At 38.5% G+C, this 25,151-nt stretch overlaps 1 protein-coding gene across 15 annotated transcripts in view; it reads right to left on the bottom strand.

Annotated features, from left to right (window-relative positions):
- PARD3 (par-3 family cell polarity regulator) overlaps window positions 1-25,151 on the bottom strand; it is a 441,795-nt gene that overhangs the window by 370,081 nt on the left and 46,563 nt on the right. For all 15 annotated transcript variants that reach the window (XM_064395692.1, XM_064396060.1, XM_064395762.1 and 12 more), the window contains exon 2: window positions 23,001-23,102. In XM_064395692.1, coding sequence (XP_064251762.1) covers window positions 23,001-23,102 — 102 coding nt within the window. The remainder of the gene's footprint in view (window positions 1-23,000; window positions 23,103-25,151) is intronic.

The following is a 25,151-nucleotide window of genomic DNA, read 5'->3' as shown; positions in this document are numbered from 1 at the left end:
CATCTATCATCTAGAAAGTTTTCTTTAAAAAAAAAATACATAGGTCCTGTCTTAATTCCATCTACACTGAAGCTCGTTGCCATGTCACTAATTTACTCCTTCCAAACTTTTTCTATTAAATTAATTCACTGTGTTACAGATGTTGCTATTGATTTATCTACTGAACTAAACACATAATGAAGCAGAAAGTAAAACCAACCAAAAAAATTATTGCTTTTTTCTCTTATTAACTTTGTCATGGCTCCAAGAATAATCCCCTCAACAGCAACAAAAAACCATATGCTTTTCCACTTCAGTCTCTCTGTAAAACCAGCTTTCTAGCAGCAGAATTAAGAAAATAAGTAGTGATGAAAAGAACTTGAAAACAAACAAAAAGGACACAAGTTACTTAAAAAATCAGACTGCATTTTAGAAATTAATATAACTAGAATTTTTTTAAAGGAACAATTTTCTTCAGATTATGTTTTCTATGGTACAATTTTAGGATTATAACAGAGAAACTGGAATCAAAATCAGTAAGCCTAAAGGTATTTTTTTGTTAGATCAAAGCATGAGATACAGCTGCTCCATTTTATGAGTCCAATCCAAATGCTGATCTAAACAGTATGAGCAAAGACAAGCTGGGTTCAAATCTGCAAAAGGTTTTTGATTTCAGGGTATGAGAATCATGAAGTGTTTACTAAAATGCAGTAGAAGATTAATGTGTTAATCTCTGCAAGTTACCAAAACATAAATTCACTAAATGCATCAATAAGTACCTATCAACTTTTGGAGTGATTTAAAAGGAGCCTATCTGAGCTCCATATCATCAAGCTGTTGCATTTGGAAATGATTAAGAACAGGTAAGAGCAGTTTCAAGTATTTGTTTAACCTGGATTCAATATCCATACAGCAACTAGGAGGTCCTATGGAAATCTGAAGGAAACACTGCCCTTTCTATAAGATGGATGCAATACATTCAGAGGGGCTAAACAAGCACTTTACTTCCCAATAAAAGTAAAGTGAGTGTACTCAAACAGCCCTTTTTTTTTATTATTTTGGCAGATGAAAATACAGTTGCTTTTTGGAAGCCATAAAAAGGAAGGGGGTGGGGAAGGGAATGAACGGTACACCAAGATGGTTATCCTGATCTTTGCACCAGCAAGCATCGTACAGCAGCTCGGTAACACCTTTACAGAACAAACCTTCAGGTTATATTAGCAAACACTCTCACTCTTTTGCATTTGATGGCCACTCAGAAGACTGAGAATGGGAATTAAGAGAACAGAGCCAAAATGCAGAGGGCTAGACAGAAATGCCCTGAAGACATACCCTGCTCAGGTTGGACCCTGCTGCCTACAGTCACAAACCTTTAAAACAAACCTTGCAAGATAGTTAAGCAAGCAAGGCTCCATATCCAAAGATTTAAATAGTTTATTACAGAGTTTATTTGCTTATTAAACCACAACTTTATCACTTGGAAGGACTAAAGTCTTACATTTTTACTAATTAGTACATGTCAGCTATTATTCTTTTAAGATGCGTAACAGGGGAAAAAAAGTTTATTTCCCTGTTCTGTAATCCATATGTAGCTGTTAAATGCCTAAATACCAACTCCAAGACATTAGGCCAAAGGCAATGCTCAAGTTATTTAGTTCATTTGCATCTGAGTTAAGTGTCTGTATTCAGTCCATCTAACTTCTGATGGAGCATGGAAGGAGGAAGAAAAATGAATTCATTATATTTCAGTAACTGAATATATTTTTACAAGTACAGAACTGAAGTTCAGTGAATTGTTTTGTAGAAGCAAGCATCAACATTCGTAATAATTCAGGAAATCATTGTCATTCTAAGAAGACAAACTATTACACCACTGTCTGCATCTGTTTCCCCCAATGCAAATCTGCCCATGTCTGTGAGCAAGCTCTGGTGCCAATGCTCCATCACTTGTTTGTGAAGCAAACAGGTGCAGGAGCTGATAGGGAAGAGTTGGGAGTCTCAGTGTGCATCTGCAACACTGGTATTGTGCCTCAACAATGTCAAAGTGAAAAAACCACTGCCCGGTGTCATTCATCAAAGCATTGTGATGTGTCAAGAAAAGAAATATGTTCTCTGCTGTCAACTTGTTTTAATGAAAATGCATTGCAATATTTAAAAAGTTTTCAAAGCTGACTTCTGTTTCTGACAGCTGACAGATTTATGAAAGCTATTTTTGATGAAAAACGAGCAACAAGATTAACAATATTCAAAACAAAGAAATCAATGTAGTCTGCCTGAACATGCCAAAGTACTAATAGAGGAAGAGAAAGTAACTCAGTGAAGTGAGGTCTGTAGAGGAGAACCTAAGGCAGTTTAATAGCAATGTTTAAAGTTCACAATATTTTAAAAATTGGTACAGCCCTTAATGAACAAATTGACCTCAAGTGTGACAGAATGTGGAACACTGTGGCTCTCTCAAGCACTAACACTTCATGTTTGATCTTGCTCTCAATAAAACCAGAATGAAAGCAATGAAAGACAAATGGTAGAGTTATTGCCACCTCAACTTTCTTGGGTTTTCTTTTCAGGAAACAATTCTGTGGAATTTCTTTGGTTTTGTGAGGTTTCTCTTTAGTGGGTTTTTTGGTTTTGGTTTGTTTTGGTTTTTTTCCCCAAGGAATTAGCAAATGAAGTAGAAAACTACATTATGAAAACTTTCCATAACTCATTTTAAACATGATCAGCACAGGAACAACTAAAGCATTTTTAAGTTTATAGTAACCTTTCCAACCATCTCTTTAATAGGTATAGCATACAGCACATCTAAGTTCAAGAGGCTGTGTAATTTTTTTTTTTTTCTGACCAGTAGGAATAACCACAACCATCAACCTGTTCTGCACTACCTCTTTCCAACTTTTGGTCATGAATTCTATCCTATGCTTTGGAAACCACTTGAGAAAAGATTTTTGAAACCATTTCCATTCCTACAAAAGTTATGGCTCTACTTGAATATAAAAACAGGAGGAGATAAAAGCTATTGGTGCAGGAGGAAAGCTGCCATATTTGCCATCATGGAAAAATAACTCACACAACTGCAAGGGTTGACTGTAAACTCTTCAGAAGGGAGAGGCAAGGAAGGAGAAGTCAGGTAGCCCCATATATGTTGGGAACAGTTTTGATCACTTAGAATGAAATGATGGTGATGCTAGAGCTGAGTGTTTATGGGGAAGAATCAGGGAGAAGGCTGACAGGGCAGATATCTGGTGGGAATCTCTCACAGACCACCTAACCAGAATCAAGTTGCAGAGGAAATATTTTATAAGCAGCTGACACAAGACTCACAGCTGCTGGTCCTTGTTCTCATGGAAGACTGCAACTTACCAGATGTCTTCTGGAAATACAACAGAGAAATAGTCCAGGAGCTACCTGCAGATTATGGAAGGTGACCTTCCTGACACAGCTGGTGAGGAAGTCAGCTAGGGAAGGTGCCTGTTGGTCCTGTTATCCATAAACAGAGAAGAACTGATGGGTGATGTGATGGTTGGAGGCAGTCTTGGGCACTGAGTTCACAAAATTATAGCTTTTGATTCTTGAAGTATAAAAGAGGCAGAACTGCCACAGGCAGCAGAACTGTGACCCTGGACTTCCAGAAGGCAGACTTTGGCATGTTTAGGAAGCTGGGTGACAAGAGTCCCTTGGGAAGCAGTACTGATGGACAAAGGAGTCTAGGAAGGTTGGACATTCTTTAAGAAAGAAACTGCAAAGGCACAGGAGCAGGATGGCCTCGCAAGCTGAAAGACAAGTCACTGGGAAGAAAGATGGGCCTGACTGAACAGAGAGCTTTGACTTTGACTCGGGGGGAAAGAAGGAGAGCTTATGACCTTTGGGAGAAGAGACAGGTCCTCTTCACAGGAAGACTACAAGGATGTCATGACATTATGCAGCAAGAAAATTTGAAGGACCAAAGTCAAAGTGGCTCTGGAGCTTAAATCTGGCTACTGCCATGAAAGATAATAAAAATGTTTCTATAAATACATTAGCAACAAAGTGAAGGCTAAGGAATATCTCCATTCCTTACTGTATGCAGAGGGAAGCACAGTGACAAAGGATGAGGAAAAGGCCAGTGAATTTAACACCTCCTTTGCCACAATCTTATATTAAAGAGCAGTTCTACAGGTACCTAGTCCCTGAGCTGGAACACAGGGATGAGGAGGAGAATGAAACCACCATAATCCAAAGGAAGCAACCTCCTACACCACTTGGACACACTCAAATCTACACAGCCAGATGGGATCCACCCAAGGGTACCAAAGGAGCTGGGGGAAGTGCTCAGCGAGCCCTTTTCCATCATTCATTAGCAGCCATGGCTAACCAGGGAGGTCCCAGAAGATCCAGGAAACTACAAACCTGTCAGCCTGACCTCAGAGCTGGGAAAGGCCATGCAGCAGGTAATCTTGAGTGCCACCACCCAGCACATCCAGGACAACCAGGGAATCAGGCCCAGCCAGCACTGGTTGATAAAAAGCAGGTCCTGCTTGACCAACCTGATCTCATTCTATGACAAGGTGACCGCTTACTGGAGGAGGGAAAGCTGTGGATGTGTCTGCCTAGACTTTACTCAAGCCTTTGACACCACTTCCCACAGCGTTCTCCTGGAGAAACTGGCTGCTCATGGCTTGGATAGGTGTGCTCTTTGTTGGGTAAGAAACTGGCTGAGCAGCAAGGCCCAGACACAGTGGTGGTACATGGAGCCACATCCAGCTGGCAGCCAGTCACCACTGGTGCTCCTCAGGGCTCAGTATTATCTCTCTTATCTGTTTAATGTTGTTATCAACAATCTGGATGAGGAGATCGAGGGCACCTCCAGTCAGTTTGCAGGAAACACAAAGCTGGGCAAGAGTGTTGATCTGCTGGAGGGCAGGAGGGCTCTGCAGAGGGATCTGGACAGGCTGGATGAATGAACTGAGGCCAGTGGTCTGAAGTTCAAAAAGGCAAAGTGCAGGATGCTGCACTTGGGTCACAACAACCCCTGCAACACTCCAGGCTGGGGGAAGAGTGTCTGGAAAAATGCCTGGACAAACGGGACCTGGGAGTGCTGAGTATGACCCAGCCTGTGCCCTCACCACAAGAAGGACACTGAGGTGCTGGAGTGTGTCCAGAAAAAATGAACAGAGCTGGTGAAGGGTCTGGAGCACAAGTCTTAAGAGGACAAGCTGAGGGAACTGGAGGTGGTGTTTAGCCTGGAGAAAAGGAGGCTCAGGGGAGACCTCATCACTCACTTCAACCACCCGGAAGGAGGTTGTAGCAAAGTGGAGGTCCGTCTCTTCCCCCACTAACAAGTGCTAGAACAGAAGCAAATGGCCTCAAGTTAGGCCAGAGGAGCTTTAGATTGGATCTTAGGGAAGATTTCTTTACAAAAAGGGTAATCAAGCATGAGAACAGGCTGCCCAGCGGAGTGATTGTGTCACTATCCCTGGAGGTACTTAAAAGAAGTGTGTATGTGGCACTTAGGGACACAGTTTTGTGGTGGCTTTGGCAGTGCTGGATTAACACTTGGACTGATGACCTTAGAGGCTTTTTTCAACCTATTCTTTGATTCTATTATTCTAAATCTATAAAGCACTATTTTTGGTTTTTTTTATTATTTTTCATTTCTTGACTACATCTAATTCATCTGAAATGTAATTTTCCTAAGATTGACAAGGAAACTAAGATCTTGGTTTTTCAGTTTTAAATTTAGACCACATGAGACATCTCACTATTTCTGACCCTACTGAAAACTAGAGTAATAAAGCCTGTGGGAGAAAAGAGAAAATTAAAACAACATCGATTTTTCACAAAGAAAGTACCCTAGAAGAAAAGCTGTCAGTCACAGATGACAAGAAGCCAGTTACAGCAGAAGCGTGAAATGTGAGCAGCACTCTCTCACTACTTTCTGTTTATTTTAAATAACAGATGAACAGTCATTAATATTTACTGTATTTCAAATTAGTCAGATAACAAAATATTCAGCCTGAAGTCAGATTAGGCAGCAGCTGGTTAGATGGATGTCATCTGTCAGAGGCTGTTCTTCTAAAAGCCACTAATACTGTCAGTGAAAATTACAGTCTACAAATCAAAAGAACGTTAAGTGTTTGAATGGAAACACATATGAAATCAGACAGTTCCCACTGGATTTTTCCCATGTGCTATTACCTCCATGATCAATTCACACTTCAAGTGACAGAAATTGCTGAGAAAGCAAAACATTGCTTGCTTTCTATCTGAGAAGTATACTTTGAGCCAGGGGACATATTTTTAGATAATTAAAAATAATTTTCTTTCCTCTTCATCAAGAAATATTAAAATCAAGCTGCTTTAAAGCAAAATGTTCACTCACTCTTGTACAGGACAACAGGGGGCAAAACTTTGTTGCTATTTCAAAAGTGACAACATCTTAGCTGGAAATGAGATAAAATCCTTTTCCATTAGGAAATTCTGTAACATTAAAATACAACTTCTAGTAGTATTAAATTGAAAACAAAGACCATTCACTCAGAACTTCAGTGACTGTTCAAAATACATGTCAAAATATTGCTTATACAGCACAAAAAACTCCCACAAGTTTTATAACATTGAAAGATTACCATTCCACAAAAGCAGTGGCATAGCACTTAAAACATACTTTTAAGTACAGGTACTAAAGGGGACTAAAGGGTACTAAAACACTAATTTTCTGTTAGTTAACTGTTTCTGCTAAAGTGCTGAGAATATAAGCATTTTGAAGTGGAGTGTTATGATACATCTGTCCAGAAATCATTCTTCTTTTTTTTTTTTTGGTCCCATCTAGTTTGTATTTGGCAGGCTTTTCCCCCCTTTAAGTGGCTAAACCTAGAAAAGTATTACTGCAGCTGACAACAGTTTCTTTTGAAATGCACCATTCCCATTTTGAGGATATAACGCCGCACAATAAGCAGAAAAAAAAAAAAAAAAGCATGCATGCTGCTTCTTGCTAATCAGGGAATGCCACCAAGAATTTTAAATTAATAATCAGTGTCAGCAGTACTGGCTGAGTGCCAGCAGGATGCTGAGTTTGTACAGAAGGGTGGGCAGATCCCTACTGGGCAGCACTTGGAAGGCAAGGCAGGAGTGTACCCTCGTGGTGAAGGCAGCTCCTGCAGACCAGGCTGTGACAGCAGCAGTGCAGCTGGAATGTCCTGTCACAGTCACCAGCACAGGGGAGGCTGGACCACAGCATCTGCAAGGAGATGGCAAGAAAGCTGGGCTCAATCAGTTTAAAGAGGAAGCTAAAAGACGATTGTTGCTGTCATTTGTGACCTAATGGGTGGGAAGAAAGAAAACAGAGCTGGGATCTTCTGAGAAGTGACCTGAAGTGGGAGGAGATGCAACAGTCACACTAATTGCAACACCAGGAAGTCAGATGAGGCTTTGGAAACAATTTTTCACCTTGTCAGCAAGCACTGAAACAGGTGCACAGAGAGGCTGTGCAATCTGCAGCCTTGGAGATGCTCAGATCCAGACTGCACAGGACCTGTTTGCAGCAAGGGGTTGGACTTGACGCCTCCAGAGATCCCTGCCAGCCTCAACTACTGCTCTGTTTTGTTTCTTACTCTCCTCAGTGCCTACATTGCAAGAGTAGATCAAAAGCCTTCAACCAAGACAGGGTGAGTATTTGCAGCTGGGAGAAGTTTGGTGAATACACACAGAACCCACCAGCTCAGCACACTGCATTGGGCCAAACTTAACCCAGTATTCTGTGGGACACCACCAGCCCTTTGTGGGCACAAGCAAGAACAAGGACCTGCCTTCCCTTGCCCCTCCTCTCAGCATGGGTAACACCTTGCACTGCCAAAAGGAATGGCCAATTGGCTGTACTGCTCCCTTGGCTAGCAGGGCTGGAGCCCTGAATGCCTTTTTCACCCAGCTTTTCTCATTCTCTCCTGTAATATCCAGAGCTGTGCTGACAGCAAAGCTGCTCCCAAGCATCAAACCGCTCCTTGCAGCAGAGGCCATTCTATCACCCCTTCTCCTTTCAACTGTACTTATTTTCTGGCAGAGTAATCAGCACACTGACCCCACTCACTGCAACCAAAAATTCCCAGCCCTGAAGCCGGGGAGAGATGGGAAGCACAGCCATGGCCAGGGAAGGTGGGGGTCACACTCATCTGCAGCACCACCACGGTCTTAGATCAGCTAAAACCTGCCACAAAAGCACACTATCAGGAACCAGAAAGTGTGGTTAATCATGTTATACATGAGCTATAACAACAATTACTCAAACTGAATTAAAAATAATAGCTAAATTTAGATCAGATGAACCTCTAAACTGTCAAAGCCTAGTATTTGCTTGCATTAAACAAATCACCAACTAAATTTGAAAACCTCGTGCCAACATGGTGTTATTTTAACACCACAACAAAATATTTCTTGACACGGTGTGCAATACCATAGTAACTTTCAGGACAAGGCGCCAAATTAGGAATCCATGACTCTGGAAGATGACAACTTCTCTCTCAGTGCACTGGAAATCAGTAGCAAGGAGAGCACTAACCAACAGCACCACAGCAAATGCCATCAAGGCACGATGATTTACACTGCTGGAGGGAGCACTCCAACACACATCTACCACAACTCCATGAACAAGCCTCAGTAAGAAAAGGAAAACACTACTTCAAGACTCACCACGGCCAAACCTCTCACTGTCATTCCACTGTGCTTCGATTTTACTCTGTCTAACTGAAGGTGAGCCTACTTCACCAGCTACAACCCACCTCACCCTGCTGTGACCACAGCTTTAACAATGACAGCCAACCACTATGGAGCTCGCCAGGCTCCACAGGGAATGAGTTCTGCTAGGCCAACTTTCTACTAACAACCCAGCTGCCAGAGGAACCTACACACTCTTATCTCCCAGTGCTCTGTTACACATATCACATGCTTTTCCTCTTTACACGCTTGTCTGGTTTCATTAAAAAAAAAATAGGATCAGATTTTTCACAACAAATCCTCAGGCTCAAGCTTAAAGCTGATTTCCCTCTCCCCAAAGAAGGCATTTGAGATTCCCCAGAGAATTCAAAACAAACTCTTGCAAAAGACAGGAAGAAAATCACTACATGATAAGTAATCACAGATCCTGGTTTTCAAAAATAACATCTTGAAATGAGATTAATTAATTTTTCTTTACTGCTTAGTTATCTTTAGTGATTACAAACCATTTGGTGGTAGCTGGTGCTATGGCTTTTTGCTCACCAGACCTGTCACACACCAATAGTCCTGGTCCTGGCACATCTACTACATTGATTACTACATTAATGTGAAAAACCAATACCCTTTTGGGCATCTCCCTTCCCTCACACCACCAACCACCCCAGTACCATTTTTCCACTCAGTTTTTCTTTCTAATAAGACAGTAGAAAGTGTAACTCACGGGCCTTTGCCTGCCCTCAGATGCTCGTAACAAGGCATTTGGAACATTTCTATTAACTGAGTCATATTTAAACACAGGGACTGGAATATTTTCTAACAACACCCTCATTGTATGTCTTGCATCCGGGATAGTGGGAAATGAACCCCACATTGTTCACAATTATAGAGCTTAAAAGAAAAGGGGAAAAAAAGTTTGTCATCTCAATTGTATAGCATTCCATGGAAGAAAAATAGGAATATTAGTGAATAAACCACAAATCTGAAGTCTATGCAAGCCTTGTATGAACATGGAACTTTGCCAGGTTCCAAAATGCTGTATGCAACACATAAGTAGTTATCAGGAAAACAATTTCAGATCTTAATTAATCCACTGAGGCTCCAGCCCATGTTCCAGTAATCAGTCAGCTGGCAATGACAAAGAGAAATAAGACTTGAGAGGCTCTCACAAAACAGCTAAAAATAAAACTGGATCTTTTTTTTATGGTCCCCTGCATAAACATAAAGATTTTGCTCTCAAATTTTTACTTATTTATAGTTTATACTTCATGCAACTGACTTTGTTCTTCATTCAAAACACAACAAGAGACAACCACCCTCTTAAAAGTATGAAATATTTTATACATTACATTGCATAATACTTGTACACCTAAGAAGAGCAGCCTACATATTTCTGGAATGTGATTTCTATCCAGATCAACCAATATGACAGTATCAGCAGCCAGTGAATGTAATTACCATCAGATTTTCTACCTCAGAACAGATTAGCCTAGGGAAAACAACAGAATAAAAAAGTGATCTGTACTGATAAATAATTTGAAGGGAAGATTATTTTGAAATAGGTACATTGCTACATCAGATAGGATATTTGATATTGCTGGGTTTGAACATTTTATGATTTTCCATTTCTAGTAAGTTAGCTAACAAAAAACCCACAGAACAGCAAGAGAAATGCAGCAATTTGCCCTAATATTTTCTTACATCACTGTAATTCAGAAAATGCAAAAAGCGATTTTTTAAAAAATTTTCTCAGATTCTTATCAGTATTTTACCAGTAGCTTAATAGCTTTAATTAGGGGGAAGGTCAAAATGAAATTTTACCACAAAAAAAAAAAATTAAACTGCAAAAAAGGGAGGTCAGTGATACTAAGGCCAAGGAAGCAGAAAAAGATTTTGCAACATACTGTGATTTTGACAGACTTTGATTGACATCAACCTACCAAAACATTTAAAAAATAATTTTGGCTTGCCTGCCTGCATAAGCAGAAGCAGAGTATTGTTCCTCCAGGGAACCACCCAAGTAAAACCACATATATTGTGAGCAGCAAAGTCTACTATTGTCTCCTAAAACAGCAGAGACCAAAGCACAGTTTTAAATATTCTCAGATGTCAAACATCTATTAGAAAAATGTTTTTAAAAAAATTACAAAGAAATTCAATCAGCAAAGAAAAGCATTTTTAAGTAACATTTCTCCTGGTGCTGTAACTGAACTTCTGCTCACTCAGTAAGGCAGGGGAAGGAGTCTGTGTGACCACCAGTGACACTGTGCTGAGCAGAGCGAGGTCTGGCTGCTTGAAAACTGATCAGATTCTGGTAACCCCAAACCCAGAATTTTTCAAGTCCAACAGTAACAAATGCAGTTGTGTTTTGTGTTCAACATCATTTCCAACACACACAGAAGTGGCTGCCCTTGTGGGAAGAGGGGGAGGGCAGGGAGGAGGTAAGAATGGCTCTGTCTCACTTAATTATAATGATCTGAAGATTGAAACAAGACCAAGCCTGTAGGAAAAATTAACTTTTCTTACAGTTAACTGGAGCATTTAGGAGGGAAAAAAATAAGTTCTTGAGTCAGAAAAGCCCTATTTAGATCTTCCCAATACAAAAAGTTATCAAAATGGACCTTTGTCTAGAGTGCTTCATTTCAGATGTATCACCCACGAACACATTGTAGGTTAACCAAGCCAAAGTCTCTTAAAACCATTCCCATAATTCTGCATCTATGGAGTTCAGATACAAGTCCCTATGAATAAGAATTTTTAGCAAGGCACTTTTTGTGGAAGTGACACCATAAAAGATTTAGCTAAAGCAGATGATGCTTTTTTATTTTCACTAAAAATAGAATTTAGAATATTAGATCATTAAACCAACAAGAATACACATTCAGGACTTGTTCAAGCAACAGCCTGAATTGAGTAATTGAGCATATTTTTCATTAACCACTAGAGGTCACACAGTAACCATGGCAGACATCCAAAAGATTAGTGGACTCAAGAACCTTATGCTCTGTTAAAATCAAAATACAGAGGGTACTCACTAATTTGCACCCACAAATAAAAATCTGAAATTAATGTGAGTAGCCTAGTTCCCCAAAAGATTCAATGAACTTGTATTTTCACAGATGTCATTTTACATTTTATAAAATTGAGATTTATTATCTTTACTTGTAAAAATTACATGAAATAATGGGTGGGAGTGCTGCAGGATTGTCAGAGTTTGCAGCACTTTTGAAGGTTTTTCTGATTTCTTCAAGTATTTCCACATTGGAACTTCTGGAACTTCAATTCAAGAAAAACAGCTTCAGCTATGCCTATAATTAGCACTAAAGAATCCCAATAAGCTGGAATATTCTACTATTTTACTAGTGAATTTCTATATAAATAACCATTTTAACATTCCAAGAACAAGAGAAATAGTAATAAAACCAAATATGCTCCCACACATATAAAATACATTGTATTTTTAATCTCATATGAAAGTTTACACTGGACACAATAACTCATTCTCTTAAATCTGAATGGCTATATGCCCTCAAAAATTTAGATGCAGTTGGAATGGTGAGGGTCTGAAAACTACTTGCTTGTGAGAAATTCACTTTAGTGCTATTGAAAATCTAGTCTATTTCAAAACATTTGAAGAAACACTATTTGCAAAGTGTTAAAGCACTTTATGTTGTACACAGCTAATTAAAAATTCCCTGTAAAGTTTATTTAAACCTTCCAAGAAGGTACCCACAAGTGCAGAGCGAGAGATGGATCTGAGTCAGTGATCCCATATTAGATTAAATTTTAGGGATCAGTGTACAAAGATATTTCATTAACTGACTTACTTTTAATTCCATTTACAACAGTTCACACTATATCTTCTCTTTGGAGAAATGTCATTTAATTAGATCCCAGCAACAAAATATAAAGAAAGACCTGTGTATGAAAGTCTTTTACTATGGCAGAGCAGCACTGCCAAGGCATTAAACTGCCCTCTAACCCAAGAACTGGTCCCACCAGAACAGGTGCTTCTGTTGACTTGCATTACCTGTTCTGGAATAAGATATTTCACTCCCTAAAGCTCTCAGTCTGGTACATTTCAACATGAAAAAAAAACAAAAAACAATGAAGAGCAGTGGAACAGCTGTAATCTGAATAATAATTTCAAAAGTTTCAGCACCCATCATGTTTTTCAGCACAGCAAACATTACCAAAGCTCACAGGACATATATTGCACTATAGCAATTCCTTGAGACAAAGCAGAAATCATAAATCACATCTTAAAAGGAGAAAAGATGCAGACTTTTCTCAGCATAAAATTGAGACCATAAATCTATCTAGCTCTTAAGAAATATTACAGAAAAACCCCAGCTTTACTTGCACACAAGCTTGTATGTATACACCTACCTACAGACACAGATTCAGCAGAGATTGCTTTGCACTTCATACTAACACAGCAAGATGTACAAACTCCACAAAAATTTAGAAGGCAAGAATTTTTTTTGAGGAATATCCAAATACAAACCTGCTTTTTCTGTGCCTGCCTTTTTTGAGCACCCAATGTAGCAGACTTAAAGCTAAGAGACTTGGATTGTCTCCTAACTTTCACTGAATCTCTCCGGCGATCATATGAAAAAGACGACGACTTCTTTGTAATTTTCCTCTTAGGTGTGTCTGCCATTTCATCCAAAGTATGGTTACCTTCAAGTAAACAGCATCCCAAGTAAGTAAAAACTCAGTATCATCAAGCTCCCACCAAGCTTGTATGAAACAGTCTTCAATCTACAGGAAATCTAGCAGCCTGTAACGAATGGAGCCCACTGAAGAACAGTTTCAGTTCTTCCAACAGGTTGTAAAAATGAAAGAAGCTGATGGTCCTGAATGCTGTATGTCACTGAAGAGCAGGCAGAACTCCTTCTTGCTGTTTAAACTCAGCCAGGCTTCAGCGGTGATGCTAATCTGAAAACGTAGTGACTATCCTGCTGAGCACGCTAAAGGTGAACGGGAGGTAGTTCCCTGCACACCAACAGGGTGTGGAAGTACACCAACAGGGTGTGGGGATGAAGCAGAAGACTTTGGGTTCAAAGCATCTTCTTAACTCCTTCCTCTCTGGGCTACTGCTGGGAAGTCAATGGAACAGTCAGACTGGTGAAAGCTCCCCAAAAAAAGACTGTATTATTTTCTTCTCTTTGGATCCAGGAGCCTTTCTGAAGAAACTTCAGCATGCAGTAACCACCCATTAAATGCATTAGGAGCCCTATTTAATCTAATTTAAATATTCCATGCTCTCTCCTTGTCAGTAAGACTATCCACACCACCTAGGAAATACTTGAACTTTTAAGTCAACTTGAAAATAAAGTACCTGACTCTGAACCTTACTGTCCTTCCTTGAAAATAACTACAGAATTACAACAGTCTCTTAAGACCTGTTGGTATCAATGGATAAGAGGGTAATGAATTCTCATCCCAGTGACAGTGTGGGAATCTTATCAGACAGCTGAGATTGCAGCTTTTGTACCAGGACTGTGTTTAGGTAGGAATGTCTCTCTTGCATAAGGTATTAGTCAAGGAACTCTACAAGGGTGTAGAGCCCCGAGAGTTACTGCTACTGATTTCCATTAAACAAAACACATCCAATGGGCCAAGCTCTACAAACCATTTAATCCGTATTGAAAGACAAGGAGGAAAATTACCTTTTGACAAACTTAGGTATTGACCAGGGTCTTTTCCAGAAACTTTTCCTTGTTTTATTAATGATGCTACTTCACGTACAAAACAACTATGAATAATTTATAGTTGCAGGATTATCCATTACTATAATTAAGCTCTAATATGGGTCAGTCCTCTCATGTATGAGTCTCACTACTTCTGTTAGGAAATATCTGTGAAATTGGAACAGCATTTCTTTTAAGACCTGCTGATATCAAGGAGTAAGAGAGTAGTGTTAATGAATGCCCATAACCAACCTCTCCTCCTTTGTTGTAGGATGAATAATACACCTCTAGGACACAGTGATATTGCTAAAATTAACCAAAAGCTATCAGAATGTTAAGTATTTATTAGCTATAATGACCTAATTCTAGATTCACTGCACATTTTTGTGGAGATTTACAGTGTGAAGGATTAGAAAGCACAGCTTTCTATTATCTACAACTATATCTAACCAGTGAATCTATAATTATTATGAGATATAGAAAAAATCCATTATTAAATATTTTTAGTTCAAAGTCTCTCTTAATTGTGATGTGTAGTAGTAGTCATTATCTGTAGTCACATATTGACCTTCAGTGTAACTAATATTTGACACTGAGACCATCATCATTTCAACAGTCTGTGGTTTTCACCAAATTTTAGATTAAAGAAATTTTTTCTCACAAATTAAAATCCTACTTAAATTATCAGTTTCCAGGATTTACAAGCATCACCTTTTTGAAGAGTTAAAAGAAGTGGAGAATTCAGTATTATGTACTTGCAAATGACATCTCAAGAAAAAACATATCCTCCAAAACTTTGTGAAGTATCTACGACATCTGATAAACATCGCAGGTATTCTGATGAAAACTAAGGTCAAGGAAAGTTGGAAGACCTTTTGCAGACAGCTACTTTAATGACAGTTCCACTTGTAATGACAGTTCCACTTGATGCCCCAGAGCTTGCACTGAAAAAAACAAAGAACCACTTCTCAAAACCACTTCTGGTTCTACAGCCATCTCAGTTTGCTTCTTACATCTTTTCAAGGCTGAGATCCTGGTCCATTCACACACTGCTGGTGGAGGACGTTAGTCTGTACCTGGAGTCAGTGTTGGCATTTGTTCTGTGTTTTTTGCTATCTCTACAAAATTGTTTTTGGTTGCTTGGTTTGGTGCTGGAGGAAGCAGAGGGCTCACTACCAGCACACACAGCACAGAAACCCCACCACCTCTTGCTGCAGCACAGAGACCACTCCAGCAGCTCTGTAGGCACCACTGAAAAGCAAGGTCTCAGCCTAGTCATGTTCCCATTCTTCCTCTTCTTCTTTCACACTTCAACCACTTCCAGCTGCAAAGTCCTCTCCCTTTCCTCCTCAGCTTGCCAGGTCCTTTGGTGAACTTACAATATTCATGAAATAGCAGAAAAATACTCAGATTTGCAAGGAAGAGTCTTCTGCCACTTGAGTGAAACAAATCTGCTACAAGATGGGGTCCAAAGAGTGCCAGAGCCCTCATGGGCCAAGCAGAAGAAATGGCATGAAAATACTGGGGAGAGGCAGAGACAGGGCAAAGTGCTGGAAGCTTTCTGAGACCTGGTTATGTGCCTTGCATGTAAGCCACTGGGCCCATAGGTCGATTGCAAAATCAGAAACATTCTCCCAAACATAAGAGCTAGCTCAGAACTCATTAGTTTGTGTACTCAGTTAAAGCAGTCTCTCTCCAAAAGCACATCACCTTTGCCAGAATGATATTACATCCACCATGTTATTGTCTACTCCCTGGATGCTTCTGCAACTCTTCATGACCAGCATTCACCATCCATGTGTGGTTTCCCACACAATAATGGAATTCGTCACTCCAGTATTCAAATCTTCCTTCTCTTCTTTCAGAACAATTGCAAATATATTGAACAATATGTGCACTATTTTCCATCTTCCAACCAGTTACACATCCATAAAACCCTTCCTCTTATTCCATGCCAAGTCTGTGGGGTTTTTGACTGTTCTAACCCAGTCACTGTTGCTCAGGTCTGTCATTCTGCTGAGAATACAGGCATAATATTGTGAGGTATTACATTCTTGACAATACTGTCAGAATCTTCCCCAGTATATCATATCCATGCATGGGCCTGCTATTCCTCAGAGAACAGTTTTACCAAAATATTCGATTTTCCGAAGTCAGATTTACCTTCAGCTCTTCAGATCTCCATGGAAACTGATTTACGGATTTACAAATGTCAGTCCTCTCCTACGTGGGAGTTCTTTGTGCATTGATATGACTGTTTCAGCATTACAGGAAAGGAATTGCAATATTGCAATTTATCTCAAAAATACACAGCAAATCGTGAATGGAAATGCTGTCACAACACAGCTAGAAAAAACTAAGTGATGATGAGATTAACAATTTGAAGAACAGTGCTGAAAGAGATGAAAAACTAAGAACTACAGTTAGGAGACAACATTTAGTTACATGTAATATCTCTTAGGGATTGAAAAATACATGTTTGATTATTCATGTATTATGATCTTTATCTGCTCACTTCCATGGATATATGATTATATATTAGTCTCATCCACAAACACTGTGAAATTAAAATTTAGTTTACGATTAGAAATACTACAAGCATTTAAATTCCATTCTTTGACTGAAGATAGTATTTCTATTTTGAGTATGTTATTTTCAAATATGTTTTCATTAAATAGCAGCTGGGAATAAAGGCTGTGTAAATACTTTGATTTTCTGCTTTAGATTCATCAGTAAGACAGACTTAAAAAATCATCAAGTGGCCCTCCCAGCAATGAGTCAATAGTGTTAATGCAAAACTACCTGGTTTAAATGGACCCATTCTGTTTTTAGCAATTTTTCAGAATTTCAGTATTATAAAATTCTCAATCTCTAAAGCATAATTAAAATAAAAACCACTGCCAAATAGTAGATGACATCAAGAGCCCATTGTTCAAAAACTGAAGTTTTTTTAACAGAAAATAACCATGGGTTGTTGTATGATGGGTTTCTTTCCCAGTATCAATACTTTCCCAAGCTTGGTGGCTCAATAGTTATTTTAAGCTGCTACAAGAAAAGAATGCCTTATGTTCAAAATGTGTTTTGCCAAGTCACTTGTGAGTAACAACAAATTGTTTCAAGGTCATCTGTTTTCCTGGGATACTGGGAATGAATACACAGAACAACAAGAGTGAAGTTGCACAGTGTGGCAGAAGATCATCATGGAAATAGTTGAAAATTAATTTGATAGAAAGGTTTTGAGGGGTAAAATCCATATCATGATATGGTAAATACTGCAAATCATATTTCTGAGTAATTTTTGGGGCATTTTAAGGTTTTGCTGTCAGATTTGCTGCATGGGAACTGGAGAAGATTTTTTTTTCATTCACTCTAGGGTGTTAATCTGTTAATGGCAGAAACAAGAAGCACAAAAATTTGTTATTCTCTACTCATGATTTTAGAGTTAAATTCTTAACTTGCAGAATTAAAGAGAAATCACACGTAAATTCCACTGCAAGTTTGCTTAAATGAGGCAGAGACACCCAAAATTTAAAATAAACAACACGACTTCAAGTATTCTGATAATGTACTGATGGAAATCTAAAGATAACACAACTTTATCTGCACAGCTTTCCTTAACATCAAAAGCTCTTTAAGATTTTTGAGTGAATGAACAGGCACAGGGTTACCAGAATCTCATTCTTTCTAACAGCATCCTGCTGTCACTGGCCTACCGTGAATTTACTATAAAAACGGAGTCTTGTATAACTGGCCCAAAAAATAAGAGTGAGAGAGCAAGAATCAATAGCAGCAGGATACTGTAATCACAGCCCTTCAGTTCCCAGCTAGCCTTTAACCTTAACATTATAATGCATTTGCTCAAAATAGCCTTATTTCTGTGTAGCCTTCCAGTTAACATTTGTTACAAACAAAATACAGTCATCTTTTCCAAACCACATTTTGTGTATCACATGCCTCTCTAACTCAACAGAGCTTTCCAAGAGGAAGTAAACAAAACAACAGTATTATTTAGAATTGACCATCTGTTTTAACACAAAACCCAAAAGTTCATTTCCTTTCCACTACACTGGGAAAAGGTCCTGATATGCCTTCACATTATGTGAAGAAGCTGCTCAATGACTTTTTCCCACTAGAAGTCTTCACACTTCAAGCAAGCAGGCACTAATTTCATGATAATATTAACAGAATCTCTGTAGGCCTCTTAAAAGCAGATGCAAATGAAGCACAATTGATATCACTGAATTTCAGCTGCAGTTTGCTTACTTAACACAGTTAACTCTAGTTCATGACTGTTTACAAATTCCATTTCAGCACAGATCCATGAAATTAATCTCCATCCCATTCTCACCAGAAGTATTCCACTCAAACCAGCAACTTCTTGTGTGTCTTTCTGGGAGGTTCAAAGTTTGTCTAAGCAGCACTAAGCACCAACACCACCTTGAACTTCCAGTGACCTGGGCCAGACAGAGCAGCACACACACAAACAGTGTGGGAAGCATGAGACTCCACTCCAGACAAGACCAAACCATATTCCTCTGGTTTTTATCGCTGCACTCAGTGGGTGGAAACATGAATTATTCAGGCTGAAGAGCTGACTGAATATTTGAAAATGTTAAGTCAAGCAAAGAAAGCCCGTGCCTGCCTTAGTTTAGAGAAATAAAGCTAGGCTGTAAATCTAAGCATATACCAAATTACTGTGGTTATTTTTAAGAACCAGTGTTGAATTTATCAGTGATAAAGGAATTTATAAGATGCCAAGGCCTTTAGGATTTTCATGTTGCGAGTCACAAACTAATCCGGCAAAATGAGCAAACGAATTCAGCCATAATTGACATTAGGTTCATACCTACATTGTTTCAAAGTACCTCTGTTTGCCCAGCTGATCATCACAACCAGGGGCTGTTAATGGCAGATCGTTGTTGTTCCCTCAGGAAGAAAAAACTAATTTTTCAGCAATACAGCTACACCAAACACAGACATCTTGATCTCTAAAGCTCCTCACTGAGCAACAGCCTGAACATTTCTATTCATTAAAAAATTACATATAATTGCAAACAATTTTTTCAAGTTGTTCAAAATATAAATTACTATTTCACTGAGAACTCAAATGGGAGCAAGTTATATCCATGCATATACTTTTCGTTTATTGGTTGCTTTTTTCTTTAAAGGAGATTACACCACAGTTTTCTCATTATTTTTTTTTCATGGATAAACAAGGGTCTGTGAGATCTCAGAATAAGCACTTCCATATTACCCTCAAAGTATGAGAATCACCAAAGTGTCTGCATGCCTCAGTCTAGCTGGAGAAAACACAGTTAAGAATGGTCAGGTTCTGGGGTTTTTTTCTGCAGTTGGATTTGTTGGGTTTTTTTGCTGCTGAGAATATCTGCCTACTAAAAACTGAACTGAGGTCATTGAGTATGCTATCATCAAGTTGGAAACTTATCAAGATGACATATGTTTTTTGAGAGTCTTCATAGAGAGGGCTACTTTTGCAAGTCACAGAAATCCAAACAAAACAGGTTATTAACCTATCTTTAAAATATTGGTCTAATCACTAAATGCACAAGAAACCTGTATTTTTAAAATATGGAGGTAGGTTACAAAGCTGACTAAATGCTAGCTGAAAATAGGATCTTGTTTCTTTTAGCCAAATATTTTTCAAAAACAGTAACAAGTCTGCCCATTTGTATTCCTGTATACACAGAGATATATAAATATAAAAAACACTGATATTTCCATATTTGAAAACTATCCACATTTCCAGAGTAAAACCTGAAAAAAATTACATTTTAATAAATATTAAAAAGTTTTCTAAAAAAAGTATTCAAATGAGCATTTAAGTTTTTTATTATAAGTTTATTATCTTGAACTGCATTAACCAAGCAACTTCACATGCAGTGACATGTGTCATATAAATGTCCACATCTTATGCTGGTTAAGTTAGAGTGCTTTATGCACTTTCTCAATGAACTAAGTTAAAGGGCTTAAGTAAAGCTGTTTCAGAAACAAAGGATCAAACCGCTTAGAAAAATCAGTTTTTCCATGTAGTTTGCTTCATGTTTTACTCCTTTTTTTTAAGGAGCAACAACACTGAGCATCACAAATTATTCCAGAAAGCAACTGGCTAACCCTAACTCATCCATTCTGTTTTAGTAAGTGACAAGAGAACAAAAAATTATAGGGACAGAAGAAGCTAAATAAAGTCACCCTAGCATGCTGCACTTTAATGTGAAGGACGCCAGCAAAGATACTTCTCTCATTCCATCAGAACAGCTGCTCTAAGGGTCTTTGTTATAGGACAGAACATTTTCTCCATGGAGACAGTGGAATAGAAGTAAATATATTCTTCACATCACTTAAGTGTTTTATTTTACTATGGCAGTTGACTATACAGAGCAATAAATCCATCAAGAGGACAAGTGGTCCTTAGCTGCTCTGCATTCTGTATTGTGCTGATATGACACTGCACAATTATAGCAGTAATACATAAAAGCACCACCAAAGACAAAAATTACATTTATCACTGATCTTTAACTCTAAAGAACCATGGTAAGAGCAAACTGATTTTCAAAAATACAGTTGCCAGGTAGTAAGCAATATAACAAACTTCTTTTCAAGAATGTAAGGAAATTCCTTGTGAAAATGAACACTAAAATATTAAGTGTTCAGTTTTCCAATACCCTAGACATTTTTGACCCAAATTAAAAAAAAAGAGATATAGGCAAATGTTTGATTTCAAGCACAGCTAATCCTACAGACTTCAGTAATCATTTAATTACATGTTTAGACACCATCTGTTTTAAATGCTTTTTTACAAGGTATGCTAACATGTACAGATAAGACACAAAATATCCCTAACTGGAGATATATTCCAAACTTTGCATTAATGAGGCCTGTATTAGGTTCTAGCAACATGAAACCAGTTGATAGACTTGCTATGGAGGCAAAGCAACAACACAAAACTAAAGGGAGCCAGGAAGGTCACCTGTAAAACACACTACAGGAAACTAAAAACCAATGACTAATGACCAAAATACTTGAAAAGATCCAAACGTGAAGGTCAAGTGAGAATGACTAATTCAAGGATATAAACCAATATAGCACAGTGCATGTTTATATTGCATCTTCCTAATCAATGCTGCAAGGTCCTTTAAAAAAAGGAAATTTAACTCATAGATGCCATCAGTAGAGATGAGCTTGGCAAATGCAGAGATAAATACTACTAATTGCTAAGTATCTTGTCCATCTATACACAAAAACAATATTGTAATAATGACTTTGCTTGCTTCAAGTGCAGTCAGAGTCTTTCAGCTATTAGTCACGCACATAAAAACACCCACAGAGTTTCACTGTGAGGAATTACCCCACTTGAAGGCAGCAAGGCAAGGTAACAGCCAAAGAATAAGGTCTTGAAGTCACCAGAATTCAAACTTCTGAGGGGAAGAGCATGAGGAGCTAAGAAGTGCATTATTCAAATAAGTCTGAGTGTGTGTATATATATATAAAAATATTTATATTTAGTGACAACTTGCACCAGCCTCCCTGAGGCCAGTAAGCAAAAGCTAAACTAATCACACAGCTGAGCACTTCAGTATGAGATAACCAACTAGAGGTTTCAATTAGCTTTTCATGAAATCTTATCTGGACACTATTTTTATGGAAGAAATTCCTGAAAACTCAGCACTGTTACTCTATACAGCTTGAGTAATCCCAACATTTCAGACAGTGAGGAGTCTTCACATCCCAAGACTCCTCTCATAATTTTTCTTCATAAAGTCCTGGTTGAAATAACCACGTCAATTAAGTTTTGTCACAAGAAATAACTACAGGCAAAGTATCTATTTCTGAAAAATTAGCCTAAGAGTCATCCTTTGGCCAGTTTTCAAGAAGCCTTGACAGTGCCTGTTCCAACAGAGGCAATTAAGGATACTGCCTGTGAAGGAGTGTGGTCCTGAAACATGTTTCCAGACTGAAGTCTGTATCAGGCCCAGATGCTTTCAAGACCTTCAGTTTTCCAGAGAAAAGTAGCATATTTACATGACTCTACAGTTTGCCACAGTATTTCTTACCCACATTTTTTGAACAGTAATTCAAAGATACTTGTATCTACAACTTCAAACAAATAGCCAATAAACAAAAGGCCTCTTACTTGACTGTGTTGTAAATCGCTACTTAAAAAAGAATAAAAGTGCTCAAGGCTCAGCAGTGTGTAATTATTGTCTCAAGTTCTGTGTAACTAGCAATTCCTCCAAAAACGATTTTTGGGGAAAAAAAACCCAACACTCAACAGTTTAAAACCAGCAGAGTTTTTTGCACGTATTCAACTGGTAACACAAAGCTACAATAGCAACTTACAGATGCTTTTTTTTTTGCGCATTAATTTTCCACTGTTTGAGGTATTTCATCCTTGCAGCCTCCTTTTCCTATTTGAACTGTTAAAGAACCAGAAAGGATGGAAAACCCATGATTTCAATTAAAAGAAAAACCCTGACAGTAACCACTTCCTCACATCTGTCAGGCAAACTACATAAAAAATGTCTAAAATCTCTGTGTTGGCTGCCACTTTGGGACACGTGCAGGAAGCACACACCACTGATGTGCAGTTTGTGCCAGGCTGCTTTCGTAGCCATGTGTACTTACACGGTCTTTGTCATCAGCTACGTCACAAAGAATGTCATCCAGATCCAAGATCCCACCATCCCCGTGCTCCAGACGATGGACTTGTATCCAGTAGTTTGGATCCTGCACGAAAGAAGAAAATAGTATCAGATTATCACATGCCAACACCATATAGTCATCATCGCAGTCCTACCAATTCTTGACATCAAACATCTATTTAGGTCATATTTCTGTAAATAAATGTAAATTGAGATGTAAAGCCCAAGTTCTTTTTTTAAATTGCCTCAGACTAGATATGTAGTCTTCCCTCTTCTATCAGATCTGCATGAGTCACAATCCCATCACTGACACGTAGGACTCTGACTTATTCCAAATATTACTGCACATTACGTTCCCAATATTCCTTCCATAAAAGGAAGAAAAATACATTGTCCTCAAAATAAAGCATGCCAGACAGTGGTCAACAGGCACAAAAGGTTACATGCAGCTGTAAACTGTGTGAGGGTTTTACAGAACAGCCATAAAAGGCATAAACCAACATTATAAAACCATCCAAATGCTTTGTACCTGTCCTTTGCTAGAGGTGGTAAAAGGAATATCTAAAACTTATACTAAGAACACTTTCCACATTTGAAATAAAAAATTATATGTACACACAGATACATACACACATACATATATGCATACAAATGTCTGTGTGTGGCTTTGTGTTTATACAGGTGTCTAGCAGTAACTGGGAAGACTGGCTTTACAGTCTTTATTACTACTTTTGGCAGCAAAGGAAGCCATAGGGAGCAAGGCTGTGTCCACAAAGTGTCTCCAGTATATGAGCCAAGTGCTGGTTAGTACTCGACATGCTATTCTTAAAGGATTTGTTTCCTAATGGGGGAAAGTTGCCCTGTAAACACCTGGCCTGATCATGCTACATAATCCTGCTTCTCAAATACACCCCCAACGCCCCAGGCTGCTGTTCAGGGTCTCGCAGTAAAAGAGCTCCCTTGCTTTCCCCTGAGAAGGCATGGCTGCACAAAGTTTCTGCTGGGAAGACCATCAAAATTGCATCAGCTTGCCAAGTTCCCGACTTCCTAAAAACAGGAATTAGCATGGGCCTTTTAGGTATGGTGTCTAGAAGTGACAAAACAAAGAAAGAAAAATAATAACAACATCACACCAAAGCCAAACCTGAACTGAACAAAAACCCACCCCCACTAAAAAGAGAAGTCATAAATAAATAGATAACCTCCACCCTAAAAGGCCTGAAAATAGTTTGATTTCTCAAAGATGGAACAGGTCAAGAAATGGGACTACCAAAATTCCTCTAAATCCATATACGCATTTAAATCCTGATAGAACATGCTGCACAAAAGAACATAAACAGATATTCATCTTGGCTTTAATATCCTAGAACTCTATGTAATTTGCATATGATATGTATGCATAGGTCAAATAATTTGGAGATATTTGGTACTATGAAACTTACTTCATTGTTTGTATAAGTACATCCTCCTTAAATACTGCTGCAAGTCATCATCATTAGATGATCAGATTTCAGAATTACATTTTACAGTCATTAGGCTAGTCATTTAAAAAAATAAATTACAGACTTTTTTCTCTGATTTCTCCAAGTATTAAATATCATTACCTTCCGTTTCTTCTAGGCAAGCACTTATTATACAATTAACTAGATTTCTAGTGTGTGGGTTTGCTCTAAGCAGACTTACTGTTGTAGCGTATTACAGGAGATAACTTAGTATACAATTTTTAAACGTAAAGATTTGGGAATAATTAAAAATGTTATTACATTATTCACACTGTCATGCATACAGAGGTGCCTACATAGCTAGGTAATACACAAACCTGCTCTGTAAAAAAGGTACATAATGCAAACACTAGGATAAACTTGTAAGTTTGAATACTCCACTAACACAGACAGGGCTTGACAAAGCCACCTGTGTACACCAGAAATCTTCCAACATTTCTTGTTGAAATGTTTGAAGGGAAGTCTTTGCAAACTCTGCTCTCAGATTAAAAGGAAAAAAGAGCCTTCCTCATCCTCCAGCCCATTAAAAAAATCTCCTCCGCCTCTCATATCTTGAAACACATTTGCAAAGACCAAGATTTAGAAGAATAAGACAAGTTGTGAAGCACCTTGCAATCCTGAAGGATTTGACT

Source organism: Passer domesticus, chromosome 1 (genome assembly GCF_036417665.1).
Source record: "Passer domesticus isolate bPasDom1 chromosome 1, bPasDom1.hap1, whole genome shotgun sequence".
Classification (NCBI taxonomy): Eukaryota; Metazoa; Chordata; class Aves; order Passeriformes; family Passeridae; genus Passer; species Passer domesticus.
This window is presented reverse-complemented; position numbering and strand designations above follow the sequence as displayed.